The 11,412-nt window shown below is 40.7% G+C and overlaps 1 protein-coding gene across 4 annotated transcripts in view; it reads left to right on the top strand.

Moving 5' to 3' along the window:
* The first annotated feature begins 356 nt into the window (after nt 1-356).
* Nucleotides 357-11,412, top strand: part of PTPRZ1 (protein tyrosine phosphatase receptor type Z1) — a 171,224-nt gene continuing 160,168 nt past the window's right edge. For 2 of the 4 annotated variants that reach the window (XM_032401688.1, XM_032401687.1), the window contains exon 1: nt 357-757. In XM_032401688.1, the coding sequence (XP_032257579.1) occupies nt 700-757 (58 nt within the window). In that variant the 5' untranslated portion in view covers nt 357-699. The remainder of the gene's footprint in view (nt 758-11,412) is intronic. The other 2 variants (XM_032401690.1, XM_032401689.1) reach the window with 2 other exon arrangements.

Raw genomic sequence — 11,412 nt, 5'->3', positions numbered from 1 at the left:
CGGAACAATGGGGGTCTGGCCTCCTCTTCTCTTCCAAAAGGGTGAAGGAGTCTTAATGAAGAGACATTTTCTCCGCAAAGATTCTAAATCCCAGCAGGTTCCACTAAACTCCAGAGCAGCGAAGCCACCGGCAGGGACCGGGGGCGGGGGGGGGGGGGAGAGTGGAATGGTGGGTGGAGGGGTGTCGCTATGTAAAACGCTACTCTGGGACCCGGACCCTAAGCGACAACCGCGTCCCCGCGTCCCTCCGCCCGCCGCGCGCGACCCCGGGCCGGCTGCACGCTCCCAGCGGCGCGGTTGCTGCGCCCCCGCCCCCGCCGAGCCGCGGCGCGCACACCCGGGCCGGAGCGCGCCCCCGGCGCACAGGCACCGCTGCGCTCCGAGCGGTCAGACCTCGGCCGCAGCCGGCAGAGGAGACCGACTCCCGCGCGCCCGCCGGCATGCGCCTCGGCTAGCGGCTCCCGGTTCCCGCGACCACCGCGCGTCCTGCTTCCGATTATTCCCGTCTCCCTCTCAGTCTCTCTGCTGGCGCTCTCTCGCTCGCTCTCTCTCTTTTTCAGACACACTCACACACGCACACACACACAATCTCACACCAATCTATACACTGGAGGAAAAAACATTTCCTTCGCGCCCCCTCCCTGTCCACCCCAAGAAGCTGAGCAGCCGCGTGGCGGGGGATCCCCGGACCGTCTGGAAATGCTAATCCTAAAGCGCTTCCTCGCTTGTATCCAGCTCCTCTGTGTTTGCCGCCTGGGTGAGTGATCAGACCTCAGTGGGGTTTCATCTCCGGGATCGTTTGGGACACGGTGGGGGGATTTGAGAGCATTAGGTACTTGCTCCCGCCGCCGCCATCTAGCAAGGAGGGAAAAGGCATGGTGGACTGGGGATCCCACGAGGTTGGCGACGCCGCGATGGGTGTCAGCGGCGTGGGAGAATGCACCCCCTGCCCACCTCGCACCTCCACCACCTTCCATCCGCCCGCGGGGAGCTCGGCCAGAAGGGAGAGGCTTGCCATTCTCGGTTGCTGTCCACACAGCTCTTGTGTCTCCTGTTTTGCAAAGTGTGAAAAGAGCCTTTTAGGTACACATAAGAAGAGAAATACAACCAAGGTGCGGGGCTACGTATTAGTGTTTTTGCTTTTAGATTCATTATGGGCTTGAATGAAAAATACACGTGCCCGATGCGAGTTACACACACACACACACACACACACACACACACTCCCAAAAGGTAGTAACAGGAACAAGCACCAACCTGACTTTTCAGTGTTTTCCAGTACTTTTAATTTAGTCACATTCAAGTCTGGGCAGTTGTGTTAAAAAAAAAAAAAAGTTTCAATCAAAATTTCTATCAACGTTCTGCCAACTGCTGCCAAAGTCACAGGAAAGCTGCAGGTTGATGTATTTATTCATGGATCATCTTTCATCCACCACTTTCCAGGTTTCACATTCACTACTGAAATTGCACTTTGAAACAGCCAGTTAGAATTATTTACCTGGGATACAGATTCCAGTGTTCCAGTCATTTTCCAGAAGAATTGTAATATTGGATTTTTATATTTTATTTAAAAAAAATCTTTTTTCCTTCATGAAGATTTTCTATTACGATGGACTATAATAGGTTTGGAGGTATTAACCTGAAAGTTAGAAGATGTACCTCAACTTGTGAATACACATATTTTACTCTTTTCAGTTCGAGGATCCCAATTTTTTTAAATTTTAGATTATTCATTGTAGATATTAACCTACATTTTTATTCAATATAGATGGTGCTGCTCTTGGCACAGTAACCTTTACAAGGAGAAATCATTTCTTGTTCTAACTAATGAGAGTTACATTTCAAATATGGTGATAATTGCCAACAGCCCCCCAGATAATGGACATAATTTAAATTCTGAAAGCTTTACAAAAATACTCTGGGGGTGATGTGATACACAAGGTTGACATTTAAGACTAGCAGGAGAATCTGGTCCTGGTTTTCTCTAAAACCACAGAGTTGAATCTGGAGGGGGAGGTGGGGAAGAAATTTTTTGAAAGTGCTGTGCTCATCAAATACACACCTGTTGAATTTGCATTTCTATTACAGATCTGCTTTAACAAGAAAGCCAGATCCTTTTGGTACTTAGATTATTATTTAAAATAAATCTCATTGTATGGGGTGCCTGGGTGGTTCCCTCGTTAAGCATCTGCCTTCGATTCAGGTCATGGTCCCAGGGTCCTAGGAGGGATCGAGCCCCATATTGGGCTCCCTGCTCGGGCAGGAAACCTGCTTCTCCCTCTCCCACTCCCCCTGCTTGTGTTCCCTCTCCTGCTGTGTCTCGCTCTGTCAAATAAATAAAATCTTTAAAAAATAAGTAAATAAAATATAAATCTCACTGTAGTACAGAGATAAACCAGAGAATATTGCTTTGTATGCCATCAAAACCAGTGCTTTGAATATATTGTGAATTTTTAAAAATTGAGTTATAATTTGCATAGCACACAGTTCATCTTTTTCAAGTGTACAATTCAGTGGGTTTTAATATACTGACAAAGTTGTACAACCATCACCCACTATCTAATTACAGAGCATTTTAATCACCCGCAAAAAAAACTAGTAACAGTCATCCCTTATTCTCTCTGACCCTAGCCCTGGCAATCGCTAAGCTACTTTCTCTTTTTGTAGATTGGCCTATTGAGCATTTTTATAGAAATAGAATCATACAATATATGGCCTTTGGTATCTGACTTCGTTCACTTAGCGTAATGTTTTCAGAATTCATCCGTGTTGTAACCTGTATCAGTACTTCATTCCTTTTTGTGGCTGAATGATATTCCATTCCAGTATTCCGTGGTTTGCAAAGGCTTATCTCTATAAAGCATTATTTATAACCTATTATTTTTGGTTATACAGATTTTGATTTATTGGATGTTTTCTTTAATGCTTTGATGATGTAAAATTTAACTGTAAAGAATCGGAGGGGGAGACGAACCATGAGAGACAATGGACTCTGAAAAACAAACTGAGGGTTCTAGAGGGGAGGGGGTGGGAGGATGGGTTAGCCTGGTGATGGGTATTAAAGAGGGTACATTCTGCATGGAGCACTGGGTGTTATGCACAAACAATGAATCATGGAACACTACATCAAAAACTAATGATGTAATGTATGGTGATTAACATAACAATAAAAAATTTTAAAAATTTAACTGTAAAGAATTAAATTAATTGTTTAAGAGTATTATAAGTTTATGTAATGATATTGAATGTAAGCCTGTATTAGAACTCAAAATGTGCTTTGTGTGTGTGTGTGTGTGTGTGTGTGTGTGTGACAGGTGACAACTTTTGTATCCCTTTCCATTTTAACAAAGTTGACCTCTTACATTGTTGCCCACATGTTGACCTATGGGCCTTGTCAACCTCAAATCAGATGAATATCTTGATTTCAGGGTAATATGTTTTGAAACACTGAAGTATATTATCTACAAATAAAATATGCAGCCTCCATTTCAATTATTTTTCCCTCAACAACTACTGTAGTATTTGTAGATATATTTATTGCTCATCTTCACTGTCCTTGGAGCCAATGATGTGGCCTGGCACAGGTAATAAATGCTCAGGAAAGTCTATCAACTGAGAGGTGCTGTGTAGGATGACCGCTCCAATACAGTTTGAATGAATGTGAGGCTGCCATTCTTACTATTATCCTGGAACAAGTTGTAACATTCACTAAGGTGTTCGTTGTTAACAATTAAGAATGAGTTAGCAACTAAGGACTTTACCACTTTCTGTTTAAAATGCCCTGATTTTTTTTTAAAAGATTTTATTTATTTGTCAGAGAGAGAGAGCGCGAGAGAGCGCGCACAAGCAGGGGAGGGGCAGGCAGAGGGTGAAGCAGGCTCCCCGCTGAGCAAGGAGCGCATGTGGGACTGGATCCCAGGACCCTGGGATCATGACCTAGCCGAAGGCAGAGGCTTAACCGACTGAGCCACCCAGGCATCCCTAAAATGTCCTGATGTTTTGAACTGGACATGTAGACCAATTGTTTCTTTCAAATAACTCTCCAAACAGAAAAATAGGATCATTAAATTATTTGTACTGAAACAAATCCTTTCTTTCCAAATTAATACTGGGGAAACTGAAGACTAAAGAGGAACAAACTTGGGGGTTTTTTTGTGGGTGGGGATTAAATATATTTGTGGGTTCATCTATTTAGGTAATTCTGTCAAGATTGGCCTGTGGCCTCAACACTCTTTGCCAGAACTAGCTAGATCATGGTTCTCACACTTAAGTAAGCATCAGAATCACCAGGAGAACTTATTAAAACATGGATTTAGGAGCCCACTCCAAACAGCTTCTGATTCAGTGGGTCTGGGGGCGGGGGCCTGAGAATCTCAATTTCTAACAAATTCCTAGGATATGGTGATGTTGTTGGTCCAAGTCCATACTTTGACAACTACTAGCTAGTTTGACATTTAAATGTTAGCATAGTTTCTGGATTATGAGCAAGTTTTTACAGTGGACTTGATTTCTGATACCCAACTTAATAATATTTTTAAAAATTACATGAGTTAGACAACATTGAATGTTATTCAGCTGAAGGAGATGCTTAATCAGAGAGGCAGAAATTGAAGATGACTCCAGGATAATTCCCTAGGTGAATCTGGACCCTCTCTAGAATAATTAAGAGGTTTTCTATTAGGTGGAGAACTACTATAATGGCATCACAACTCTGTCATTATTTATTCTTGACCCATTGAACAGGTAATAGGACAAACTGCAGTGGCTTTCCTGTAAGGAGGCTTAATTATTAGTCATAGAGGAGAAGTAGGTGTTTTAAGAGCTTCAAAGGAACAGTTTCTCTCAACTAATGAGAATTCAGGATCTTTGAATGAAGTGAGTTACAGCTTTGCAAGGTACACTAAATTCAAGAGTTTAAACATTATTGTGAAATACGTAATGAATCAGATTCTGAACTTTTAGGTCATATCTTACGGCTTTAAGGAACACATTAACTACAAATTATACCCAATTCCTTTGCAAGAATGAATTGCCTAATTTATCCTGAGTATGGAAGCAGTAGAATCCAAAATGTTGTGACTCTCAGCTTGGTCTATTTATTCTCTGAAAACAAATCGTAACCAGGAATAGAAAATATTCATGCTTTTTCTCCCCAAATAATAACTAGTCTCCATTCAGAAAATTAATTACTTTTGATTTGCAGAGTAGCAGTTTTCTTTATTTCATCTCTCTCTCCTTTTTATGGAGACTGTACTTGCTTTCACTCAGGGAAGTTTGCCAGGATAAATCATTTCATTGATGAATTCATTTATGCTCTTATGTCTGCACTAGATATTTGGGAACTTGCTTAAAATTTTATGTTGTGGGAATTTTGCTTCTAGCAAAAATTCAGGTTTTTCTGGAAACATGAGCAGCATTTCCCCATTCCCCTTACTCCAACGAGCTTTGAGTTCCGTCTAACCTGGTAGCTGCGCTTGACCACCATTTGCCAACCGTTCAGACTATAGTATGGAAATGGAACCCCATCATTCAAAACCAGAGGATCTCCAAAGAAGGGCTTGATTAAGAAGATGAGCTTGTGTTTTATTTCCATTTACCATCTACTCAGTGTTTGCCAGGTACTGAATATTTTATGTACATTTTCCTCATTTCATTCTCCCCCAAACTGTTGGAGGTAGGTGTTTTCATTTTACACATTTTATAGCTGAGGAAAGTGAAACACAGAAAAGCCAAATGACTTACCTAATTTCACACAGCCTGTGTTAGCCTATACATTCCTTCTGACTCTCGAGCCTGAGCCTTTTTCTCTTTTCTTTCCTAGGAGACCAGTTTCCTGTTTGGAATTTACTAGCTTGCTTCCTAAGAGATGTGATGCTGCATTTCCCATTCCCATGGGCTTTCTTGCAGATCTCCATTCATGATTTTCCTCATGTGCTCCCTTACTACTTTTTTTCCCCTTTAAAAAACAAATAAACAAAACTAAGGCATAATTTACCCTAGAAAGTGTACCATTTTGAAAGTTTTGACAAATGTGTGTGGTCACTTAACCACCTTGATCCGGATATAGCACATTCCTGTCCATACTATTTTAACTACTCTTGTTACGTGTTTACTGAATGCCTGACATCGGCTAGGCGGTAATTATTAAGCAGTGCATAAACATAAAGTCCTAACATTCCTGATGCCTCCAGTCCTGATTTGATTCAATCCCCACAGTGAAAACCCTCTTTAAATCTCACTTTTAAGATACTTTCTACATTTAGACCTAGTTGAGAATAACAGTCTTTTTGAAATATCTCTTAATGTGGTAAATATCTTAACTTTCAAATATTTTAGAATGTTTCTCACTTCATCAAGAAAACCAGTGGTAGAAGTCAAAGTCAATTTAAACAAGACATAGGCATGTTTAGATTGTGCTTTTAGCTTTTAATGTTTTATTGGTAGTGATCCCTAGCAGCAATTTCAGGTTACAAAAGGAAATCAGTTCTTATCCATGTTTGTAATTCTTCAGAGACATGTATAACATACTGTATAGGCATTAAAGGGAAAATTATTTGATCATATTGCACAATCCTAAAATACTTATATTTTAGAACTGTGATTTCTAATACCATAGCCACTAGGCATATGTGACAGTTCAATTTTAAGTTTATTAAAGTAAATTCATTCAGTTCCTCATTCACACTGACCACATTTCAAGTGGCTGGTGGCCACTGCATGGGACAATGCAGGTAGAGGACATTTCTATCACTGCAGAGAGTCTATTGAATAGCTGTTTTAGAATCAAAAAAAAGTGGATAAAATGTTGAGTGTTAGTACTGATGAGAAGTTGTCAACAACTAAAAATGCTTCTAAAGTCATTAAAATTATTTGAAGTGTTGAGTTATTTTTGTCTTGTATTGTGTCCGCCGTATAAAAACCACAGAGACGTTCTGGTGGCCTAGGGTAGAGAGCAGCAATAGAGGAAGAAAATTTAATGGCCACTTGGTGGCCTTTATGGACTCAAGCTGACTGGGAGAGGGCTTCTAGTTCGGGAGTGAGGATTCTGTCCTCACAGCTCATGTTCCATAATTTGTTCTAGCATTCACTATATTATTTTTGTAGGATCTGTCTGTCTCCCCCACTAGACTAGCTCCATGAGGGCAAAGACTTTATTTCATTCATCTTTGGACTCAACATTCTTGGCTTTAGTACCTACAGTCAGTGCTTAATAAATCTTTAATGCACAAGGTCATAGAGAGAGGGTACTGTGAAGCTTCTTAGCAGTACCTTTTTGCTGTTAGGATCAGCCAGTTTCCTCTGGCCTTTCCTGCTTTTGATTCTTATCCCAATCTTTGTGTTAGGTCAGCATTCACCTGGACCCATCCATTTTTAATGCTACTTCTGGCACCAGGACTTCACTTTCTTTGATTCTGCCACGAATGCATATGAGCATCACATAGATCCAGTAACTATCTGCATGGAAAATAAAGTCCCCATGATTAATACTGCACGTGTAGTGGCAGGAGCAATTTTGACATTTAATTATAGATGTCTTGGTATCAGTGACGCCTGGATATGTCCCAGGGGGCAGGGCATCAAGTCAGTGTGTATGTGTGCCTCTGTGAGTGTGTTTGTGCACACATGTTCACCTGTCAGGGAGGAGAAGGTAATGGGGATAATGGGTGGTCAGTAACCAGAAACGAAGTATCTTGAATCCACGAAGACTGTATTTCCAATCAGTCAACTGCCCAAGGCAGTTTTGGAAACTGGATAAATGACAGAAGTGCAGTTATATTATGTGGATATGCGTGCTTTTCGAATTTGTCTGTAGTTTTATCATTAATCGCGGAGATGATGTACTGCGCCTAGCTTAGCCCTGCACATAGATTTTCGACAAATATTTGAATTGAGTTGAATGCAAATGGGAACAGATAATGGGATGAGTTAGAAATCCTCACAGGAGTTAAAAGCAGAAAAAAACTTTCTCTTCTATTGGGATATTTGCTTTATTTTCTCTCATTCACCATCCTTCCTTTCTTTTTGGGGGTGTGTGTGTGTCTATGTGTGGCTTTTCCTTTCCACCTTCACTTCCTTTAAGCATGAATCTAAGAAAAAACAAAAAACAAAAAACAAACTCAACATTGCTCAACATCTTGATGAAGAGTTTCATAAAGAGGAAACTGATACTATTTGATACCATTATTGAAAAATATTTTTACTGTGTTAATATAATTTGGGGAGTTTTGTAGTTAACATATCTTTTTTTTTAGTTTTTATGTATTGATTGAAATAATCTCTACACCCAGCATGTGGTTTGAACTCATGACCCTGAGATCAAGAGTTGCATGTCTGTCTGACTGAGCCAGCTGGGCACCTGTGTAGTTAATACAGTTTTTAAAGTAGGGCTTAACATTTCTTTCTTCCTAGAAATTCTAGTATGTTAAAATGGGCAGGTTGTTTTGGGTTTTTTGGGTTTTTTTACTTCTGATATTTGCACACAGATATTAAAGTAAATACAATTATTCAGGGTCCTTGTTGATGTGAACCTTCTGGTCTCATTCAGTAAGCATGTGTCAATTTATGTACCTATTGACAAAAGATAAATTTTTTACAAGTGTCCTTGGAAATATAGTCTTCATATATTTGGAAAGAATAATTTATTAATTAGCAATAAAGAATGATTTTCTATTAAAATATTGATAACAATGACTACAGGTAGCTTTCAACTCTTGGAGAATTATTCTGTCCTTCTCTTTCTCTGCCTTCCCTATTAACATTTACTCCATAATTTTTCTGTTCTTTCACCGTCACTGACTGGACCTCTTATTTCTTGAAATCTAAAGCTCTAATATATTTAACTCAAGATGGGGCTTGATACTAGACCTTTCCTCTGAAGTGATCTACTCAGTACCATGAGTAGGAATAAAAGAAAATGTTGCTGTTTTAAAATGACCTTTTTTGGGACTCCTGGGTGGCTCAGTCAGTTAAGCATCTGCCTTCGGCTCAGGTCATGATCCCAGGGTCCTGGGCTCGAATCCCACATCAGGCTCCCTGCTCAGTGGGGAGCCTGCTTCTCCCTCTGCCTGCCACTCCCCCTGCTTGTGCTCTCTCTCTTTCTCTCTCTCTCTGACAAATAAATAAATAAATCTCTAAAAGAAAATTAAATAAAGTGATCTTTTTTAGCAGAGATCATGATTACCACCAGAGTCCTGATTGTGTGCTTAGAGTAACAAAATACTGGCCAGATATAAAGAACTTTCTAGATTTTCTCATGGTTTTCAATCACATTGTCATCAGAAAATTAAAAGTGATTTCAGTAGGGACATTTTCACCCTCTGGCATTTCTGGAATGAGATATATAAAAGTGGCATTCGCCTGACACACAGACTTGTACAGACTCTTGGTCTGCCCAGAGGAACATACTGCACATGCGATATGGTCATCATGTTTGTTTCAATGCAAAAGTAAAGATTGATAACCACTATCTAGGTCAGTGGTCGCAATCCTGGCTGCACTTTGGAATTATCTGGTGTCATGAGCTGAACGTTCGTGTTCCCCCAACACTCCTGTTTTGAAGTCCTACCACCCAGTGTGTATGGTGTTTGGAGGTGGGGCCTGTGAGAAGTAATTAGGTTTAGATGAGGTCATGAGAGTGGGGTCCCCATGGTAGAATTCGTTTCCTTATAAGAAGAGAAAGAGAGACCAGAGCTTTCTTTGTATCACGTGAGGACAGAGTGAGAAGGCAGCCATCCGTAAGCCAGGAAGAGAGCTCTCTCCAGCTAGCCCCTTGGTCTTGGACTCCTCTGCTCTACAACTGTGAAAACTAAACATTGTTTAAGCCACTCAGCCTGCGGTATTTTGTCCTAGCAGACCAGGTTGACTCTATACCTGGGAAACTTTTAAAACATACTGATGTCCGGGCCCGACCCGGGATCAAGTATATGCGTGGGTGCAGAGCCCAGACATGAATATATTTTTTAAAACTTCCCAGGTGATTACAGAGTACAGCCACAGTTTGAAAACCCACCATTCTAGGTCAACCTCATGATACTTCTAATCTTAGTTCATTTGTCTTAAGGTTGAGATATTGGCAAGTTTCATGCTGTCCTAAAGCAGAGCTAGTGCCACAGGACAAAGGCCCTGGAACACTTCCCATCCCCTTCTCCTCTTTGTAAGGCAGTTTCAGTTTCAGGGTAACCTTAGAAGGAGGAGTATGGACTATAGTGGTTGACCTCGTAGTCTTTGCAAGCCAGAGAAACTTCAAGAGGCCTGACGTTCTTGGAGTTGGTCCAAAGATGTGAGTCTCTCAGCAGGTGGGCAATAACTGAACCAGCCTCTGAGGTGGGAGACAGTTGCGTTTATCAGGACATGGGCACATGATAGATTTTATTTCGTCAATGATGCATATTCTTGTTGTTCCCTCATCTTGTTTATTTTCTTTCTCCATGTATAATGTCTTAGAATCAGAGTTATTTTCGGTTATGTAGTAGACACAAGATTTAGCTGCATTTTTTCATTTCAGCACTTCATGTTGCATGTGCATGTTCAAATTATATGTGCATTATTTATCAGGTCTAGGTATTTTGTTTTTACTGTATTTGAAAAGCACTAATAGCTCTATTTAAAAGTTAGCAAAGACCTTTTTCACATGGTCCAAACAACTACTTTAATATTCATAATCATGAATGGTGAAGACATAAGCACAAATCAATTCACTGAATCTTTATTGAGCACCTTCCTTGTAATAAATATTTCCGCTAGGGAGAATATGCCTCCAGGGGTCTCCTAAGCTTTTGCAAGAGAGAAAAATCCATACATAAGTAGCTGTCCTACATGGCAGAGGCTGTGGAACCTGAAAGTGTGAGCTGTGTGGGAGTGTAGGCTAAATTCACCTCTGGGAAGGTTTCTAGGAGGAGGTGTGATTGGATGTAGACTCTGCAGGGTGGCTGGGTAGGGCATTATTAGTAGGGTGGAAGGGGTGAAAGGGCATTAGTGGCAAAAAGGATGGTGGTATATGCAGAAGCATGGACTGGGGATGAATGTGCTGTTTAGAGGGAGGAAAAAAATTGGGAGAGGTGTGTACTAGTGGAAAAGTATCAAATGGTAGGTAGGATTACCCATGGCTAATTGAAAGGTTTGGAGTTTGGAATTTATCCAGTATATAGTGGGAAACGAAGGGTTTTGAGTCATGGGATGACTTGAGTAGGTCTCTTTATTTTAGGAAGATAACTGAAGTATCAAGATAGGATGGCTTGGAGCAGAGTGAGACTAGGACTCAGGAAGCTCAATTAAAAGGCTGTTACAGTATAACAGTCAAAGGGGAAATGTGATGGATCATTTGGAGGTGTAATAATACCATTCTCTGTATATAATACTTTAATTATTAATAGGTACTTTCAAATACATGACCTCATTTGATATAAGTGCAGT

The sequence above is a fragment of the Phoca vitulina genome, unplaced genomic scaffold (genome assembly GCF_004348235.1).
Source record: "Phoca vitulina isolate PV1807 unplaced genomic scaffold, GSC_HSeal_1.0 scaffold4, whole genome shotgun sequence".
Lineage (NCBI taxonomy): Eukaryota > Metazoa > Chordata > Mammalia > Carnivora > Phocidae > Phoca > Phoca vitulina.
Note: the sequence above shows the minus strand (reverse complement) of the source record. Positions and strands in the feature narration are given on the sequence as shown.